Genomic DNA, 22,536 nt, shown 5'->3' on the forward strand with positions numbered 1-22,536 from the left:
GTCATCAAAACACCACTGAAATCAATGTATGGGGCTTGCCCCAGTCTTCTTACTGTACAGATGTGCTATCCCAAATAGTGAAGTCTCTGAGCTTGGTTGTTTTCTTGCAGACATTTCATTACTGCACTGATGATGTTACCCAGTTTGCTTATGAAATGTCTTCAAATATTCTTTTCTACCGGTATTCAAAAAATGTTTTGAATTTACCTAATAATAAACCCTCCTGACTTATCTCAATGATAGAGACTCAAGGATGTACTTCACCGGTACACATATTGTTGTAATGGGTATTTCCTGGCATGAAAGAGGAGCTAAAAGGAGAAAAAACTAGAGCCTAGATAAGGAAGCCAAATACAACTACTTGATTTAACCATACCCATATTAATAATGAAGCTATCCTCTGACTTCATATGAACCTCAAAACTAGCATGGATAAGAGCTCTTTGGGGCAATTCTAAACTCATTTGAAATCTTTCTGATTAAAATTAATCCACGGAACTCTCATTTGTTGTTTGGGAACTCACCATGTTAGCAAGGGCAGCAGTACGGTGCCTCATAAAAGCTGATACAAGGTATGTTTTTAGGTATGTTTGCTCATGAAATATCTTGATAGAGGGGGAAGGATTTATATATCAATGGGTTGATGCTCAAAATGCCGGATCATCCCCATGTTGGGGATGTATGAATGCAATATCATGGGTGAGGAAAAGAATAGTTTCTGGTTTTTCAAATGTCTCTTAGTGTGGTGGTATCCTGCCCCCCCCCATACTACTTCTTTATCCCTTTCTTCCCTCTCTTCATTTTACAATATGTCATATTCCAATCTTTCCTCCATTATTCTATAAAAATAGTTCATCCATAATTAGCTTTTAACTTAGTTCTCTCTCTATCATACACACAGAGAGAGAATAACAGAGTAACAGAATTGGAAGGGGTCTTGAAGGTCCTCTAGAGACTAGTCTAGTCTAACCTCCTGCTCAGGGAAGAAACCTTATACCCGTGATGGTGAACTTATGGCACGTGTGCCAGAAATGATACACAGAGCCATCTCTCTGGGCACACCAGCCATCACCCGTTGCTCTTCCGAGTTACGCCAGAAACTGGAAGAGAAGCTTCCTGGTGCGCTGAGCATCCAGTTTTTGGCATATGCATGCATGCCGGCCAGCTGGTCTGTGTGCACACATGCGTGTCAGAGATTGGAAGACCAGGTGACCAGCACACATGCACACGCCAAAACCCAGAAACTCAGAGCACCAGGGAGCTGCTCTTCTGGTTTCTGGAGCTCCCCACACACATGCACTCCCGTTTCAGCACTCAGTGCCGAAACGGTTCAGCAACATTGCCCTATACCATTTTAGACAAATGGTTGTCCAATCTCCTTTTTAAAAAAAACTTCCAATGTTGGAGCCTTCACAACTTCTGGAGGCAAATCGTTCCAATTGTTCTGTCAGGAAATTTCTCCTTTGTTCTGGATTGCTTCTCTCCTTGATTAGTTTCCATCCATTACTTCTTGTCCTGCCTTCAGGTACTTTGGAGAACAGGTTGACTCCCTCTTCTTTGTGACAATCCCTTAGATATTGAATACTGTTATTATGTCACCCCTGGACAACTGTCTTAATTATGAGAAGCCTTATCTTATTTGCACTATGCACTATATATGCGGGGGACTTTTGTGTCCAGAAGTGCTCCTGTCCCAGTCTCAACTATACCAGAGGGTGGGTGTGTTTCTAGCACAGACATTACCACCAACGTGATCAAGAATGGGGGACAGGTGAGATGACGCTTAATCAGACTGCGCTAATGGAAGGTTGCTTCCTTTGGAAATACTTCTGAAGTGGTCTGAGTTAGAGGCAGCTACGCTCAAAGGACAAATAATGTAAACCAGAAGATATGATTTTTCCACAAACTTCATTTCATTCTGGTAAAAAGAAAACAAAAGGTTAAAATACTATTGCTATATTATCAAGCAAAGAAATCTAGAAGGAGAAAGAATAAATGCCATGGTAAAGAATGAGCAAGCTGAGAAAATAGTGTAGTGTCTCCAGAACAATATTTTCTCCAAATCTCCTTCAACCAAGGCAGGATCATTTTATGATAAGGTCCCAGATTAAATTTCTGGTATTCTCAGGCAAGTCTCCAAAATGCAGAATAGAACCTGTCACTCAGTGTAAACATTATTGAGGCAGGACTGAGATTCTGGCTTATTGTAATGTACAATTGTATAACCAAACAATATTTTTCTTGTTCCTGTGTCCATATGTTTGTATGAAATTATTGGCTTTTTTTTACGTTTGTTGCTGCATTCGTTTTACAGTATAATACAGCTTTAGTTTTACTTGTTAAAAACAATAATCTGAAAAAGGACCAGCTTGCATTTTCGAGAGCTACAGGAAATGCTTGCCAGTGTTTTCTTTTGTTTTTGTCAGTGATTTGAAAAAGTCCACTGCAAATGATGCATATAGCCAATATCTGATTATGGTAAAGAGGGAAGGCATAAACTACCATTAGAGCAAACAAAATTAGCAAATGGTTTTAGCAAATGTCTCGGTCCTTCTATTTCATAACTATTCATTTTGTGAAAAAGAAGCTGTCGACTATTCTCTGCAGTAATTATTTTTTGAAGGATTCTTGAGATGTCAACTTGTTTAATGCCAAGGGTTGGTGGGGGGAAAGGAAGCAGCTGCCTTATGAGATTTCTCTTTTTCCCCTTATGGAAATCATGAGGATTGGTGTCAGTATGCATACGCATACACAGGCACAAACGCATGCTCACATACATACACACGTACACACAGATTCTTAGCCATCCTTCGTCTCTGAAAAAACAGGTGCAGATGAAAGAATATTGTCTCCAGAATGTCATTGATATTGACTGCCATTTACTCCTGAACTCCTCATTTCATTGATCTGAAAACCACCTCAGAGCTGAAGGGTGGGAGTGGGGTATCTTGCACCTGAAGAGAAATGAAATAAAATAGTTCATCTTTTATTGTTTCTTCAAGTTCAAATAAGTCAGCCTTCCTCAATTTGCTGGTTTTCGGAATGAATGAATCTCAGCTTTCCATATTATCTAGCCATAATGTGTCTATAACTACGTACAAGGATCAAAATCATGCAAGCCATGGTATTTCCTGTGATACTCTGTGGAAGTGAATGTTGGACTTTATATAATAAGGATAGCAAAGGAATTGATACTTTTGAACTTAGATGTTGAAAAAGACTCCTAAGAATATAGTGGCTAGAGAGACAAGAAAACAAACTGATGAATAATTGAAAAAAATACTATTAAGAAGGATACATTTCTCTGTGCATGTGTGTTTGTGTACATGTATGTATATATACATATACATACAGTACATACTATATACATATACATACATGCAGTGGTACCTCAGTACACAACATTAATTGGTTCCTGGAGGCATGATGAGTACCAAAAATGATGAGTAACAAACAAACTTTCCCCATAAATAATAATGTAGTGAGTCACAAGGAGCCGACACTTACAAATTTTAGCTTGTGTGTTAAACAAATGATGAGAACTGGGACAAAATTTTCACATCAGAAAACACATTGTCAAATTTGATGAATTTTGAAGTAGTTTAGTACTAAGATACCATTGAATGTATGTATGTATAAACATATGCATGAATAACTTTAATTATAATTCAATGCTATACATTTTCATCTGGAATATATTCCCTAAAATATTGCAATAAGCTTTATTTCCAGATATTTAATATTCCAGGTTAAATAAGAGAGAAAAGAAAGGCTGGAAAAGGTAATAATTTTGTTCTACATTTTTATATTTGTTTTGTGTACAAGTAAAATCCATGCTTTCTTTTATTCATTGTATACTAATTATCATCCAGTACCACTTCTCTGAAACCTCACCAAAAAGTCTCTAGAAGGCTGTTTGAAATTAATGCCTGAAATTCAGCATTGAAGCCATGTGACATGAGCTCTGTCTTCTATATCCAGATGACACTTGCCCATAATGCCATAAGGATTTAGTTTACCATACAGTATATATTCCATATGAGCATATTTAATTATGGTTTTCCTGATATGAATTATTGATTGTCCATAGTATCACCTGAAATTGCTTACAGAATTCATTATTACCTAGAGAGCTTTGGCATCCACTATACAAGTTTAAAGGCTATAACCAAGCAAGGAATATAAGAAATATATTAGGAAATGCTGTTGCTCACTTTAAAAATGCACACATTGTTTAGAGAGCACTCTTGTGATAACCTGAGGCACTGCAAGGTTGATGAAGAATCTAGAGGTAAATACTTTAGAAACTGAAGTGTAAAAAATAAACTCTTAGGCATTTAAGCCAAAATGAATTTATTTATTTATTTTTATTTTAAAAAAACTGAATGTTTAATAAGGTTATAGGCCTTTTGTTGTGGGGATTTGACCTCTTTAAATATTTAACACTGAAATGAAGCACTAGGAAAATCTGACATTCCATATAAACACAAAAAGCTTCTAACTATAATTCTACAAAATGTCCGTGTAAATCATCACTGATTGCAGTAAAAATGTTGTTCTATTCTACGTCATCATATCCTCCCTCCCAGTAGGTTCAGCTGTTAAAATTATTTTAGATACTACACCACCTAATATTAAATATTTCTTACTAAAGTCTTAAAGCATTTATTGTCTTAGACTACCTTTTGATTCGTTGCAATTAAAAGGCTTGATTCCCATCTGTTCTCTGGTCTTCTACCTAATTGCAACAGTAAATACCAGCAAGATATTTTATTTCTCTTTCATAAACTTTCAAAGAGCTTTCGGCAGTAGGAAAGTCATATTGGAAAGGAGATTTAAAAAATACACTGGTTCTCCTTAGTAGCTTTCTGTGTAAATGCAGTAATGAATTGCATTTTTGTCCTGCAATCCTTAGAATCTTGTGACAGAAACCAGACGTCTGCAATATGGCCATTGCTCTGTGTTGCTTTGGATGGATTTCTTCATACCTACTGAAGCTGAGTAAAGGTCTCCCGTATTTCCATCTAGCTGTGAAAGGTAAAGATCCGAGGCTCAAACTCCATTTTGCAAAATCATTTTTAAGCCTTCTTTTCTGTGTCTTTTCTGTTTTAACCATGGAAGCAGTCTCTGACTAAGCAAAAAATAAATATATACAATAGTTTAATTCTTTCTTAATTTATACCATTGTCTAATTCCATAGATGGATAAAAATGTGGCTTATTTATATAGAGGTAGTCCTTGTCTTATGACTAGTCACCAACTGTCTCAAGTTATGACAGTCCCCCCCAAAGGGACATGACCCAGATTTTCTTCCCCTAGTCACATGATTGCATTTTGGGTGCTTGTCAAACAAACAGCGTGCATTTAAAGCCATTCACAGTGCTTCCACAGTCACTTTGTTGCAATTTATGACATTTTTTTTTTGTTGGAAACCAACAATTTCTTCCATTTTTTGTAAAAAAAAAAAAAGATCCATAGTGAACAATGGGTTTGCCTAATATTATGGTGTTCATTTTATGACTGCTGCAAAAATGTAACAAAATTGGATGTGGTCATAAGTTGACCCATTTAACACCCATAACAACTAGTAAGTACTTGGATATGGTACTATCAAGAAATACCTGGGCTGTAATCTGGAAATGCCATGAAAGTAAACAGAAATTAAATATTGACAAGAAAACTACATGAACGTGGGGTCATTAGGAGTTGAAATGAAGGTGAAGGAAAGTTGGCTTCGTATCCTTCTTACATACAGAAAAGCAGCTCAAGGAAGCAATTTGGTATTGGAAAACTGCAGAAAGGTATAAAGGTAAAGAAGTTTGTCCTTCCTCTTCTTATACATAGCCTACTCCAGACTGCATTGGATTTAAACCAGTTAATGAAATATACTATAATACAGGAAGAATATACCAACCTTTATCTTCAAACTTGGCCCTTGATTTTTATTTTTTAGCAACAAAGACAAGCTTTACAAGACTGTAGATGGTTTTTTTAAAAATCCGAAAGACATAGATTTGAATACTTATCTCTGATAGGTTCTAGTATTCCTGAGATATTCCAGAAATGCAAATGTTGCAGTCTGTCTAGCTCTCGTATGCCTTAACCCACCATGTGTTGAAATGTAACAGTGTTACACCTGTTTAGTAGAAAATGCCATCTTTTTTGGTAGGGGTTCATACATTTAACAATAAAATTCTTAATGAGACAGTGATTATAAGTCCATCTTACCCAATAGAAGAGAGCCTTATGCACATTTATTTTAGCTGCCAAATAAAACTAATCTGATATTATCTATTACTGGCATTGTCAATAGATAAGCTTCATTAGTTGAAATGTTGACACTCATGTTTTTCCATGAGTTGGAAGAGTAAGAATGAACATTTTTCAAATATCGTCATGCCAGTCTGGGTGCATCTCGATTTTGCATAACTTAACAAGAAGCTATAGCAGTACCTTGATAATCAACAGCTTTGAAACTCAGCAAATTTGGTACTCAACACATTTTGACATGGAAACTTTACCCTGGTAGTCATCATTTGTTTGGTACTCAACACACAAGCTAGAGCTTGTCAGTATTGGCTGTCTTGTGACTCACTATATTATTTCTTAAGGGAAATATTTGTTTGGTACTCATCATTTTTGGTACTCATCACATCTCCCAGAACCTCCCTAACAATATGTATTGAGGAATCACTGTAATTTATTACTGCCATGTAAGAGAGGAAGGTTTATTCCCATCGTAGACCAGCATGAGGCTCCACATGTAAAACAAAGGAAATTCTTACAAAGGTCTTCCTTGCAATATCATGAAATATTTCTAAAAGTGATCATTCTTCATTCTGACATGCATCCCATTATGTCTTCCTACAAACACAAGGGACAGAAAAGAATTATCCAAGACTTGAGTTGCCAATATGTTTTTCCCTTTGTGCTAGTAGGTGTTTGGGTGGGTTTAGGTGTACACCATGTGTACATAACAATGCAAGTTTAAAAGACATACCACTCTCTCCTGATCCCCTGTTGTTCCTTCACAGGAAGACATGAAAGCAGAACAAAACAGGAGTCATGGCCCAATTGGAATCAGCTGTACGTGTATGTATGTATGTGTATGTGTGTGTGTTAACAGAGAAAGTTTTGTTTTTGAATGAATAAAAGGGAACAAAAATGACAGAATAACTGTAGTTCTTTTTTTAAAAATCATGGATTTTGCTTGCCCTTCCTTTGCAGATTGTTGTTTGAATATGTCTACAATCAATGCCTTTAAATTGGCTGTTTCTTATTATCTTGGAAGTTCATTCTCTTCTATACTATACTATACTAATATATGCATGTATGTATGAACGTATGTACATCTATTTTAGCTGCCAAATACAGTTGGAGAATCTGATATTATTTATTACTGGCATTATCAATAGATAGGCTTCATTAGTTGAAGTGTTGACACTCATGTTTTTCCATACACACACTCACAGACACAGACACACAAAGCCACTCTGTGTCTGTGTATGTGTGTATGTATAAACACACTACATATAGACAGATGAGTATGTACGTTTGTGTATGTATCTCTGTGTCTCTCTCTCTCTCTCTCTCTCTCTCACACACACACACACACACACACAGACCCACAGACACAGTCTTCCCCCCTCCCATCCGCCATCCCCCCCCCTCCCCGGTTTTCCTCTGCTCCAGCACCACCAGCACCAGCCACCAGGACAAGTTGCTACGGAAACGGCTGCATGGCAACCGGCTCTGAGCCTGGGGTCCGTCTGCTGCTACTGCTGCTGCTGCTACTGCCGCCGCCGCCGCTGCCGCCGCCGCTTCTCTGGCTGGCTCATTCTCCCGCGCGCTTCCTTCCTCGCTAGATGGTGTGCGAGACACCCGAGACTAGACACGCTCCGGACGCGGCCAACGAGAAGCCGAGCGAGCGAGAGAAAGCCAAGAGGCGGCAGCGGGAGCGAGAGAGCCGGAGAGGCGAAGGGAGGACGCGCGGGGCTTGTGCCAGGACAGAGGAAGGCGGCTACTTTCTGCCTTCGCGCCCGCCCGCCTGCCTGTTTCGCCCGGGGGTCGACGCGGAACTAGAGCCGCGAGCCGGAGCGCAGCCTTCGAGAGGGCATGGACGTGATGCTCCTGGTCCAGGGCGCTTGTTGCTCCAACCAGTGGCTGGCCGCGGTGCTGCTCAGCCTCTGCTGCTTGTTGCCCTCCTGTCTCCCCGCCGGTCAAAGTGTAGACTTCCCCGGGACGGCTGTGGAGAATCTGGTGGTCCGGAAAGGGGACACGGCGGTGCTGAGGTAGGACTCGACTCAGCCTCCCATCCGAGCTTGGCCGGGTTGTGTGTTTGGCGCGGTCTGCTTGCCCCCCCCCCCCGTGTCGGTGTTGGCGTTGCCTTGAAGCTCCACATGCACTGGCGCAGCTCATCTTTTCCCCCTCCCCGGGGGGGGGGGGAAGAGACGCGGAGGCTCTTTCTCTGCCTCCCAAATCTGCGGCACTCAAATGGGCCAAGAGCGTTTGGAGCCGGAGCTTTTGGCCGGCGACAGTAAGAGCAGAGGAAGGGGCTTTCTTCCACTTTGAAACTAACCCCCCCTACCCCGTCGAAAGGGGGTGGACAGTAGCTCTCCCTGCCGGCCCCATTCGTGAAGCCCCCTTCCTACCTGTTCTCTTATCCCGAGGGGTGAAAAAGCCCCCACATCTTCTCTTGATGCCCCCCCCCCGTCGATGGTACTTTCAACTCAACTTTGCAAGCATCTCCTTGTTGTGCTCGGTGGACTCCCTGCTCTTCCCCTCCGCCCCCCTCCCCTCCGAGCAGACAGAGAAGGACAGATGCTACGCAGTCAGCCCTTTCCCTGGAATGAGTTTGCAGCTTCTTCCTTAAAGGCATGTTTCTCACACCCCTGTGAAAGCCAGTAAAGGCTCGTAGGAGCGCAGCTTAACACCCCCCCCCCTTCCACCACCACCCCTGCCATTTGTAGCGTGGCAAGCAAAGAGGCTGCAGTGCAGTGCCAGCCTTTTGTGCAACCTTTCTTCTCTGGGGAAGGAAATGCTAGGCTGGTACCCGGAGTTCCTATCTGTGTGTGATGCTAAAGACCACCCTGTCCTCCAGAACTGCCTTCCACCCCCCACCTCCCGGGCTGAATGTCCCAACCGGATCTTTGCTGCATTAACACACAGCTAGTGCAGCAGGATCATGCATCCAGGCATGACGGCTTGGGAAGTGTATATTTGGAGAGATTTGATTTCGGGATGGATCCGTAATAAGGGGTTAACCGGTGCAGAACACACTGGATTAGCTACTGCTGTTTTTTTTCCAGGAGCAGCTGTATGTGCCACATAATTGTATAACTGGGCTGTTCCAACAAGCCCTGAGCGGAGCTGCAGAATAGAGGAAACCCTGTTTTAGATCTTTCCCGGGGAAGATGATTTAAGAACTTGGATTGCCACTTGTCTTAACAAATGCAGAATCCCTGATACTCAATTATTGGATGTTTTGAAACTATAGAAAATAGTAGTTACTTGTTGCAGCAGAATCTGATGGGTTCATATATTATTATTATTATTATTTTACTTAAGCAGCCGATACATGGAAATGTTCTGATTTCCTTCTTAGAATGCTAAGTTTGTTGATGGAAGTTGGAATAGAAATGACTGATGTTCAAATTACTTTCTGTGGGAGACCGCCTGATACTTGTATGTAACAGGATCCGCAGTGCAACCTTCCTGTGCCTGTGTAGAGTATTGCTCAGCAGTAACACTTCCTTGAGTGTACAGAGAACCATGCATGTGGCTTAACATCCTTGGCATATAGCCAAACACTTTTCACTGAGAAAAAAAAAATCAGGCTAGATGATTATGTGAATTCGCTTTTTGTTTAAATACCTTCGGAAGTCTGCCTCTATTGAGAAATTGATTTCTTTTGAAGGAGCCTTTGAATTCTACATGGTAACAGAAGATTATTTACCAATAGTAGCTCTATTTTATATTTATATATATGTGTGTGTGTATTTTTTTAAAAACTGTTTTGAGTTCAGTAAACCTTCAGGCTAATATCACTGAGCTACCCACCCACCCAATTCTTTCAGTTTAAGTTTTAGTTGACATATTTTACATGTTTCCATGGAGGAGGATGGAGTACCCATGTTTTCTTATTATTTACGATATTAATAATATCAAGTGGGGAAAAAATGCTGTTTGTATATTAAACATTCAGAGGTTGCCCTCTGCAGTAGTTTGAGCAGAAACAGCGTGTTTATAAGATGTTGCTTGAATTGGGTGAAGCAGGTACATAAAGTAACTTGATCAAACGCGTCACTTTTGGCATAGATTGCCAATCCTTTCTCACTCCCCCATCCCCAACAAAAGGTAGATGCACATAGAAGGCATCTTTTCATTGTTTCAAATTCTAAAATTCTCAGCCCATCCCTATTTATTTTCCAGACTGTTCTCATCTGGCTGAGGCTGAGAACACATTCAGTGTCTATGCACTGCTGGCTGATACATTTTTCATCTGTGGTAATATGCTATAGTTACACTCCATGGTTTTGGAATACATTGGAATGTACTGTTCTTGGGTTCTTCTGCTACAGTACAGACAGAAAGTAAATGCAATCTTAGTCTCTTTATTTACAGTTACCTCCAATGTAAAGACAGCCACGGATCAGAGTTGATGAGATGAGTTTTCTAGTGAGGTTAGAACTCGGAAAAGTGTTAAGTGAAAAGCCTTAAAAAGCCTTTCAATCCACTTTCATCCTCAAGAAATTTACATTTAAACTAAGCCACTCATCATGCCTTTGGATTGCTAGATTATGCTTCTACCACTAAAACATATGTATTCCTTTAGGCCTGGTTATGAAACTAAATACATTATATAAATGCAGTTGGCATTTTAGGGTCAAGCAATCACTTTCATCTCATACTTTGGAGAGCATGAGTAACAGCTTTGGAAAGAAAAGATACCAGTGAGAATAGGATCCACTACACAATTTTCATTAAAAAAAACACCCCAAGCAACTGAGTATAAATAGAAAAGGCAATATTTAAGCTATTAGAAAGCTTGGACGTTTATTAAGAAATTGAATGTTTTGGATACTTTTATTTTCTTTTGCATTTCTTGTGTTGACTTATGTGAGATCAATGTTTGTGACAAAACTGGTTAAGTTACCTATTAGATACAGATTTACCAATCATTGTCTGAAATTATACTAGACTGGGACAATTTAAATTTAAAAAATCCTTCAAACCTTCACATTTATATTAATAACAACCTAAACAATAACTTGCAAATATGAAGAGGGAAGAAGGAATGGATAACTATAACTGTTTTTTGTAGATTTGTTAATTTAGCCAGACGTATAGAACATATTTTATTTCAATTGTTCCATACTGAAACATTATTTTTTAGATTAAACATATTTGGTTTGAAAAAGGAAAGATAACAAGCATAAGGGTATATATTGTCAATTCTTTGCAATATTGAGGTTCTCTATATTAAAAAGAACAATACATAGCATGCATTTATAAACAGTTTGTTTATTTTCTGTTCGGGATCAAATTGTAGTAAATAGAAAGAGATGCTGTGCATACTCAACCAATTCGGATACTTCTAATTGCATGTCTGCTGGTGGCAAGTGGTTGGGATCTTTTTGAAAATGCTGACACTCTGAGTCATTCTTCTGGTGTTTTGAGTCAGCAGTTTGGTTGTTTAATAAAAAATATATATAGTTATGTTAAAGAGATACAATATACTGGTGCTTTTAATTATTTTATTACCTAATAGCAGAACTCTTACAGAACTTTTAGGTATGTCATATTTACATAAATGTCTTTGTACAATGGGGACGACAGAATTATGAGATACGTATGCAAGTGGAGAAGCTAATCTAACCAACTTTGCAGATATGCATTGGCAGTAAGTTGTTTTCTAGAAAGTAGTGTTTAAAATAGGTAACTATTAATGGAATGTTATGCCAAACTTGAATTCACTATATTACCTTGACTGTATGATTTCTCAAATGCCCCAAGAAGAATAAAATTTGGTGACATGGCATTTTATGTTAGAAGTGTAGATTGGAGTCTTATTTTAGTTTAGTGGGTTAAGCTGCTTCCCACTTTGTCATTAAGGCCACAACCCAGTGGACAGGAAGTGCTACTGAACAGTGTGCAATGTGTTTCTGAGTAAACATATCAAGAATCACATAGATTTGTTTTTGTAGGGCTGAATAGCAATCCAACCCTTAGTAGAACTGAATAGAATTGAAATAGGTTCTAATTTACAAAGAAAGGAGTTGAGTAACCATAGATTTTCAGCACAGCTTACTGTTTTTAGGCAGCATTCCTCATTCTGATGAAGTTTGGCTTCAGGCCTCCATGCTGAGGATTTGAAAAATTATAATGGCAACCCATTCAGAGGAACTGGGGGGGGGGGGGATGGTTATAATTCTATAAGTGAGGCAACATGGTGGATCACAAAATTTGTTCATTAACATTCTTATTGGATGGGAGCTTTACTGGAGACCTGAATTGAATAACATTCAAGAAAGTAAGAAGAGCCGTGGTGGTGCAGTGGCTAGAACGTAGTACTGCAGGTTAACTTACTGCTCACTTCAGGGGTTTGATTCTGACCGGCTCTAGGTTGAGTCAGCCTCCCATCCTTCCAAGATCACTAAAATGAGAACCCAGATTGTTGGGGGCAATAAGCTGACTCTGAAAAAAAAAACTTAGAGAGGGCTGTAAACCACTGTGAAGGAGTATATAAGTCTATGTCAGTGTTCCAAGTTATTGCTATTTTGTTATAGGCTGATGAAATGTCAAAATCCTTTAAAAAAAAACCCTGGTATAATAGTAAAAATGTAATCAGGCATGTGATGCACACATTACTACTTATATACTAATTAAATTTATAGTGGGTTCGTGTGTTTTGCTTTCAACATTTTGATCTAGCTTTTCTTTTAAAAGAAGCAATTAAAAGAGAGCCAATTGGGTGTAGTGGTTAATGTGCTTCTGGTTTTAATGTGAAAACCAGAAGCCTTTGGGTTCTAGTCCCCCTTTAGCTATGATAGCCATTTGGATACTTTGGGCCAGACAATATTTCTCAGTTCAACCCACCTCACAGAGTTGTTGTTGTTGGAAAAAGAGGAGGAGGAGTATTTTGCATGTTTGCCACTTTGAGCTACTTATAAAGTAATAAAGGCAGGATAAAGATTAATTAAATGGTTAAAGTAGATTGCAATGTGTTTGTTCATATGTAATAATAAAGGTTTACATAAAAAGTAGGTTACAAGTTCCACTTCAATCTTTTTTATTAAACAGCAACTCAGAGGGCAGTCATAGCATAAGGAGAAGTAGAGTTCTATGTTCAATAATCCTTCCATCACACTAACATGCAAGAAAGAGTGGAGAAGTTTGAAGAGTGGAGCTTGTTCTGTCCTAGGTTCTCCCTGTGGATTGTAAATCAGATTATTTTTCTGTCAACATCAAGATGGCATATTATGCATGGACAAACAAGGATATGAATGCTAGGCTCTTTCTAGTTTCCTGATCTTCATTTTGTATAATTATCATTGAATGTGACTTAATAGCTAGACTCAACCTTGAACCTAGGAAGTTGACAAAACAAGTTGTTTACAATTTCCCTTTGTGAATATGATTAAATGAAGTGAAGAACAAAAACAAAATCTGAAAATTACTGTGTCCAAGAAAACCTCGTTATAAAAAGTAAGAAAATGATTTATTCCTATATCAGCAGTGTTTTCATGTATATATCTTTTATTACTCCTAAACCAGCTGCAATTTGTTGTTATAAAGAAATAAACTTGTTTCTCCCTACATCACCTTCTTCTAGCCATCAGTTCACTCTATAATGGGATTAAATCCACCAAATGGAACTCAATAACGGGATATGTACTGAACCCAAGAAAATGCATTGCACTTTGAGGATCTTCAATATATAGACTTATTCACTCTCTTGCATCATTATTGCAAATATTTTTCTTGTATGCATAAATCCACAGACAAAAAAAATGCATCGAGCAGCAATGTAACTTTGTTCCCAAATCATTTAATTGCAATAGCAATAAAGTAAACTCAACTATTTTTGGAATCCTTTCTAAAAGAAATCTTTACATTACTTTTCTGATCCTCCTCCTGCAAGTTATAGTTCCAATTAAATATTATCCAATTTTCTGAGAATTTTAGAAATGGAAGTTTAACCCATTTGGAGTCAATTGGCTTAGGAAGATTGTTCTAATTTTCTATTTTGTGTTGGATTACTTTTTGAAATACATTTCCTAACTGTTGACTTTTCCTTACTGTCACTAATTAAAAGTCTAGAACAAGTCTAGAAACATAATGGGGGTGATTTTTTAAATCTTACTTTCATTTAAAGAAAGGTATTTTGCATTTCCATTGCCATAAGAGTTGTAAGCTTCTGATGCAGGCATAAGTTGCACAGATCCTTAAAAATGAAATTTGCAAAATTTATTCAAAGGAACCCATAAAATCATGTATATATGAAGTATGATTTAATATTTAATTTAAGAGATGTGGTGGCTCAGTGGTTAAGATGCTGAGCTTGTCGATCAGAAAGATCGGCAGTTCGAATCCCTAGCGCCGCGTAACAGAGTGTGCTCCCGTTATTTGTCCCAGCTTCTGCTAACCTAGCAGTTTGAAAGCATGTAAAAATGCAAGTAGAAAAATAGGAACCACCTTTGGTGGGAAGGTAACAATGCTCTGTGCCTTCGGTGTTTAGCCATGCCAGCCACATGACCACAGAGATTTCTTCGGACTGCTGGCTCTTCGACTTTGAAATGGAGATGAGCACCGCTCCCTAGAGTTGGGAAAGACTAGAACATATGTGAGAGGGGAATCTTTACCTTCTGAGCAAGGCTCAGAAATAATGTTGACTAAGTGTTTCCTAACTAAACATTAACAAACGGCTGTACCATAGAGATTTTGCATGTTGGACTCTATGACTCTGTGTGTCACAGTATTTTTTTCAAACAGATTAGTTACAATTCTGACCATAGCTTTTCAACTAATGGTTTTCAAGTTGACTTTCTTTAACAAAATGAATGCAGAATGAATTATTTAAATACAATGGCACTGTCCATAATGTATGTCTTAAAATGAATTCACAATCTTTGCTAATTGATATCATTTAATGCATTCAAGGATTAAATTCAAGGATTAAGCAAAGCCTAGTGGACTCTATTTTAAAACTAGAAGAATGTAAACTTTCTTTTATCTGATTCTATGTTATATGTCTATGATATCAAATTTGAAATAATGCTAAAAACCTGTAGTATATGTTTCCTTAGAATATTATGCAGGGTTTATTCTTCTTTTTTCTAATACCAATTTCCTTTGATTAAATGTTAACCATAAATTAAGTATAACTTAATATACTGCCTAGCTTTGCCCACTTCTTATTGGATATTTTTGTATATACTATTTAGTATAAAAATATTTTAGATTACTTGCTATGGAAAATTCATTAGCATGATTCTGTACTTTTTCTATAGCTATCAAATATAGTTTGAAAATTCTGAAAACCGTTTTATTTTGAGGAGAGATTTCTTTCTAACAATTTAAATTAAAAGTGGTACTGTAAATAGAAATAAGGGGTTGGAGAGGAGGAGCCAATGTCACGACGAGACGACGTGCGTTCTTAATGCTCTGAGATCGCAGTTGATCCTTTTGCCGCTGGGTGGTCCAAACGGACCTAAACTGTCCCGCAGAGATGGTGAACAGGAAGAATAAATCTTGCTGATCTCAGGGACATCGCAAAGTCCCTGATTGATCAAAGAGAAGTTCTTCAAGCCGGTGACAAAAAATCCAGCCATTAGGCTGATGAAGTCGGGGTGGCTCCAAAATGTAAGGATACAGAAAGAGAAAGTGTTCCCAGCTATGAGGAATTTTTACTGTTTTAAAAGAGACTGCCTATAAAAAACTTAAAATTAATTTAAATTGGAGAACAGAAGAAATAAGCGGTGGAATTAAACTTGTAATAGTTTTGGACAGTGGGTTATCTTACTTTTTAAATGCTATCTTTACGGATGGAATTTATGCAAGCCTTTTAAAAAGAATGGATTAAGTTTTCTTCTTCTATATTTTTTTCTTTTACTATTCTTTGTAACCTATGAACTAAAATTCTCCTCTTTCATTACTGTGGGTGTTCTTCTAACTCATTCAAGAATTGGACTTTTTTTTAACTTGAAATACAAAAAAGAAACAAAAAGAAACAAAGAAAATTGCAACATTGCAACAATAACACTGCTACTCGGAGGCTGGAGGTTTGTGTATTGGAAACAAAACACTTTTACTTTTTTCACTGATTATCCTGGGTGGCACTTCAAGGTCTCACTGCTTGTTTATAGCGAGTGATAAGAAGAAAAGCATACAGATGTCCCTTTGAAGTATATCTTTAACCAGAGAAAGGTGAAAATAAAATGTTATTGTGAATCTATGCTTAATCTTGTTAAAACCTTATAAGCTAGAGCAGCCGTGTTTGTTAGCTGGAAATAATGGCACAATTTCAACAGCAGAAAGAAGTTTTAAGTCTGCAAAAGATATTCTCAGAAATACAGAAATTATCAAACACACATGAGGGGATAGAGAAAAACCTGGAAGACAGTGCATCTAACAGCAAAATATGATGAAGAAGTTGAAGATGTTTATCAAGTGGAAAAAGTGGCGGTTAAAATCCTAAAAATCGAAGAGGAAAATGAATATAAAGAAATTAAAATTGCTGATATTTATGGTGATTGGTTTGTCTCTGAAAATGTAAAGAGTGGAATACTGAAAGAGGAATTAAATGGAGGGGAAATCTATCCCATATGGCAAGATACAGAAGAAGAAGTAACAAAAGAATATATGGATTTAAAGAGAGAAATTTTATTAGCAATATCATTGATAACATTACCAACAATCAAAGATAAGCTGATTAAGGAAACAGAAGAAGGGCATCGAAATTACATGAGAGATTTTATAAGCAAGGAGTTGTTAAGAGGAGTCCATACAAAGTTGATTAAGGAGAAGATTAGAAGACTGACACCACAAATGGCACAAGATATGAGACTGTTTTGCTACTGGAAAGAAACAGGTTGATAGATGGAAGAGTATAATTTAAAACTACCTAAACTTAGTGAAATTAATGACAATATATATAGTTAAATAAATAATTGATAATGATAATAATGTATACAATGTGTAGTGTTATGATAAGTAATAATTGGATATGAATAATGAATGGTACCCATGAAAGGAAGATTAGAAATCCTATATAAAGGTTAATAAAAAAGAACTAAGTTAGATACAGTTAAGTCTTGATTATTAGGGGGAAAATGTTATGAAACAGGATATAGTTAAATAAAGGAGGGATAATGATAACAGCGTATATACAGGTATGGGTACAACATAAGGAAACTGGATATAAATTGTAAGCAGTGATTTGGAAAGGAGGATTAGAAAACTTTGTTATTAAATATTATGGATGTTTAGCTAGAATATGACATAAGGATTCAGTGTTATTGGAGGAGTTTAGAAATAGTAAATGAAATGCCAGTATGTGGTTATGTATTAAATCTTGGTATATTTTATGATGAAGGTCAATTGTTTATGATAAACAATTATAATCAATGAAAATGGAGGTATGATGATGGTAACAATATCTGAGTTGTATGTAAAAATATCTGAGTTAAAATACTTGAGTTAATATGAATTATGTTTGTTGACTGTGGAAGAGATGCACGAAAGCCTTTTTGTAACCAACTGATACACTTTCTACAGTATGTAAAGAAGGATGTGTTGTGTTTGTTTTGAAAATAAAAAAAAATATTAAAAAAAAGAAATAAGGGGTTGATATTTCATCCTAAATAGATAATAAAGAGAATCATACATGAATATACAAATATTTGCCACTCAACATCAGGAGCCCTTTTTTATGAAGTACTACCTGAAGGTGACATGGTGGCTCAATAGTTAAGATGCTAGGATTGTCAGCTAGAAAGCCAGCAGACCAGGTTCGAAACCTGAGTACCACCTGATGGGATAAGTTCCTGTCTTCGCTCCAGCTCCTGCCAACCTACCAGTATGAAAGCTTGCAAATGCGAGTAGATAAATAGGTGGGAAGATAGCTGCAGTCTGTGACATCATGTTGAACACATGATTGCGGGTATGTTTTTAGATAGTGCTGGATCAATAGCCTGGAAACAGATCCCCCTCTCCCATAGTAAGCAATGAGTAGTGGAGTAAAATCCACACACGCTCCTTTATTACTTCAAGAGGCTGCAAGGAAGTTACTCAACTTGATTCATATATGTGGAATTATTGAAGTATTTTTTTCTTAGTTATCTTTTACTAATTTACTGTGATATATATATGCCATGTGTAGGAGTTTAGAGTTAAGAAGCTATTTAGGGAAGTTATCTTCCTGTCAAATATTTGCTAAATTAACAAATATACACCTGGAAGTTGAACCTGAGGTTCTCTAATATACACTTCTGTTCATTGAATAAAACTTCCAGTTTTTCTAACATTATAATAAGTTTCCTAACTATAAAAAATATTAAATGAAGAAATACATTCTTTAGGATTACTGTAAAGTCAGCTGTATTTAAAGTAAATAAAAACAAATTAAATTTTTAGATAGAAGACCCTACTGAACTGTAGGCAATGCTACCTTTTGAGAAGACATATATCTCAATTAGAGTGGCTAGCATATGTATTGTAAACTCACAAAATCCTTTTTTCAATGCATTTATACCTCTTGAGGGGGTTGAGCCAGAGTTTGCAGTCCTGCAGACCTGCCACTCATTAATGTTGACAGTATTAAGCTAGGAAGATTAGTGGTCTTGTTCTCTTGAAAGTTACCAAAGAAATTCTTGAATTTCCAAAGAACCCGGTGATAAACTATACCAGTGATAAGTTATATCACTGAAATCCACTCTTAATCGTATTTACCTATCTTTCCAAACTAGACCCAACTTCTTGACATTTACAGGTATGTTAACTTCATGACAGTTCTTTTTTGTAGTTTACAACAATTTGGTGAATTAATAAAATCAACCTTGAGTTCCATCAATTAACAGAAAAATAAAATAGTTCCATTTATTTCTTCCCAAATTTGTTAGACCAGTTAAATATTGTTGAATGTTGTTGAACATTTTACTTTGTGAACAATTTTGAGGATTTTGCACACTAAATTCAATATGTTTCTTCGAATGTAATTTATTTATTATTGATTTATTTATTTGGAAAATTTATATTGCCGCCTACTGGCTCATGGCAACTCAGGGCGGCTTACAGGAAATAAAAACACATATAAAATAAATAAAAAGAATAAAAAATAAAAAGAATAAAATAATTATTTTATTTTAATCCCATAGTTTAAATTTAAAAACTAGTGGCAAATTTAATTAAATTATGATTCATATTCATATATGTTACAGGCTAACATTTATTATGGCTTTATGGATTATTTAGACAGGGTAATGTCTAAGCTATCACTTCTTTTGGATAAAATAAAATATTTTATTCAAACCCCTCATAGAAATATCCGTATTTGGGTTCTGTTTATGACATTGTATTATAGGCTGAATGTTAAGGTGGGTGCCTGATACAAATATGGCTCAATTCATGTACTGGAGAAAGTTTTTCAAAGATGAAGCATCTTTTCAAAAGTTCAGCTGACACTTTCATCTGCTGCTGAGATTAAACTGGATGCCCTATAAAGTCATTTAAAAATCGGCTACTATGTCTCTAGATCTTGTCTACTTTTGCTCCCTTTTTCTGTCTTTCTATCCAAGAACTTGCTCTATTGTTTGTCTTGAAATGGTTCCTGCATATTGGCCTGTATTTGGAAATAGCATTTTGTATTTAAATAAATCAGAGGTGGCCAATCTAGTTCCTTACAGTTAGTTTTTGTCTATAACTCCCAGAGTCACTATGGGTTCTGGTGTCTGACACTGATGGGAATTGAATTCCAAAACATCTGGATTACCTATTCATGCAGTAAACTAGAGACGGATGTCTCCAGTCTCTCTAAGAGCTACTAAAATAGGTAGGAATGCAGGGGAAAGCCTCAACTGTATTTCACTCAAAATTAGCATGACTACCAATGACCTAAACATCAACAAAATAGAATATTCACTTTCCAAATTAAATATTCCTGATACAATTAAACTGTTTGCGGGATTTCCAAAGATTATAATAAACACAGTAAATAAATCAGGCGTTCAGTCTCCAGTAATCTCATGACTGGACCATTGTAATGTGTTCTACATGGAGCTACTCTTGAAAAGCCTTTGGAAGCTATGGCTGGTGCAGAGTGTGTCAGCATAGATAGTTTTTGGGGTCCCCAGAATGGCACACATGGCACCATTGCTCTGCAAGCTGCATTACTTAACAGTCTGCTTCTGGGTGCAATTCAACATGTTGGTGATCACCTTTAAAGTCCTTCAAGGAATGGGTCCAGATTACTTGAGGGACCATGTCACCCCACTGGAACTGGCTGATACTACTCGTGCCAGTAGAGTATCTGTGCCAGCTTGAGGGCCCAATGGCAGATCAGCATGATACATGTAGTTTATAGTAATAACAGATCCCATGCAATCCACCCCCCACCCCCACTCTCCCCATGTGTCTTTGGTTTCGTAACATTTTTGTTTTAACTAAGATGTAAACTGTAAACCTCCCAGAGTTACCCTATGTTAACAGGTGGACAATAAATTTTATAAATAAATAAGCAAATAAATAAATAACACTTTTTTATTAATGCAGTATAAATCAAACTCTAAGTTATCCTGCTTTCAACAAAGAAATAGTAATATAATTGCACTACATTACTGGAACATTTTGGAATTTAACCAGAGGTTGTATTCAGCCGGTTCAGACCTTATCGGGTGAACCGGTAGTGGAAATTTTGAGTAGTTTGGAGAAGCAGCAAATACCACCTCTGGTTGGCCTCGACTTCCTGTCCCCCCTCATTCACTGTCCTATATTCTCTTGTTTTTTAGCTCAGCTGATTCACGCGGCAGAGCGGATTTCAGCACCTTCACTGAGCTAAAAAACAGCTCAGCTCACAAGCACTGACACTGAGGGCTGGTCTTTGAGTGCTGTGTGTGCAACGCATATTAGGCACGTGCACACACAAAGGTTGCTCTCATACAACCGGTAAGAAAAGATTTGGAATCCCACCACTGAATTTAACCAAAGATTATCATGAAGAAAGGGTGTTTTTGAAATTTCCAAAATAAACATTTCTCACTCTCTCACTCTCTTCTCTTCTCTTCTCTTCTCTTCTCTTCTCTTCTCTTCTCTTCTCTTCTCTTCTCTTCTCTACTCTCTAGCCTTTCTATGTTCCATTTAAAGAAAAGAAGTAGGTTTGAGAAATAGGATGTCCTTCAACTATTTCACTTTGATTGTGAATAATACTTTTCTGTCACAATGAGTGTTAATGTTTGGGTCAAGGAAACTACATCAAGTCCTAGTTGATAGGAGACCAATACATAAACTAGATCTAGAAGGAGGCAGCTCTTATGAATAAGGTAATGGGGTTTTAAAGATTTTTTTTTTATGTTTTGCATGAAGCCTCCCCCCCCTTATACCCCTGTTTTTTGTGTGTGGTACCTCATAAGCTGTTCCTTGCCAATGCATTTAACCATCAGATTCTTAATTCTATGCCTTTCTTTCTGTGATAACAGAAAATTTCCAAGATAGATAGATAGATAGATAGATAGATAGATGGATGGATGGATGGATGGATATGTTTTTGTGTGTGTTTTGCACAAACATATGCACATACATACAGAGGCAACTTGCTCCTTTAAAAGAAAAACTGGAGAAGCTTTTTGATTTGTTACCATAGAACAGCCACTTCACCAGCTGTTATCTAAACCACCATGCAAGCTGTTGAATGAATCTATTTGTCACAAGTGTGGTTTTACTTTATTTATCCTGATGTGTGAGCTTTATGAAAAACAAGTTCTGGAGGTCCATTTGCAAAGTTCTAGTTCACTTGTTAATAAGTATGAAATGCTACATATGGATTTTGCCTTCTCTTTATTTGTAACTGTTGACCAATAAGTCTGCAAGCGGGACAGATCCACTGCTTAGTTTTCACCTGAAATCTCAGGTCAAAAAGAAAAGACTGGGTAGCCAACTATCTGAAATGGTATAGGGTCTCCTGCTTGAGCAAGGGGGTTGGACTACAAGACCTCCAAAGTCCCTTTCTGCTTTATTCTGATTCTAAAAAAAATATTTGTGATGCTAAATATTTTATATAAAACCAATGGACAACCAACACTATGTATTTATTTTAAAAAGCATAATATTTTTAGTTTTTTGCCCAGTTATCATTTAGACTTATTGCAATACTGAAAACAATATGGCTTTTATACACTTTGTACAGCAGTTCTGCAATTTAGGATTTTATGCTTTAATTTGTTTTATTAAATGAACCAACCTGTTAGAAATTGAACTGCAGGGTTAGATTGATTGCCGTTATTTGACCTCCATTGACTGGAATTGCAAACTGCCTGCTTCTTC

At 37.1% G+C, this 22,536-nt stretch overlaps 1 protein-coding gene across 1 annotated transcript in view; it reads left to right on the forward strand.

Annotated features, from left to right (window-relative positions):
* Positions 1-7,888: 7,888 nt before the first annotated feature.
* NEGR1 (neuronal growth regulator 1) overlaps positions 7,889-22,536 on the forward strand; it is a 550,020-nt gene continuing 535,372 nt past the window's right edge. Inside the window, exon 1 of the mRNA XM_081946106.1 lies at positions 7,889-8,291. Coding sequence (XP_081802232.1) covers positions 8,116-8,291 — 176 coding nt within the window. The 5' untranslated portion in view covers positions 7,889-8,115. The remainder of the gene's footprint in view (positions 8,292-22,536) is intronic.

This window comes from Natrix helvetica (genome assembly GCF_964273705.1).
Source record: "Natrix helvetica genome assembly, chromosome: 3".
NCBI lineage: Eukaryota > Metazoa > Chordata > Lepidosauria > Squamata > Natricidae > Natrix > Natrix helvetica.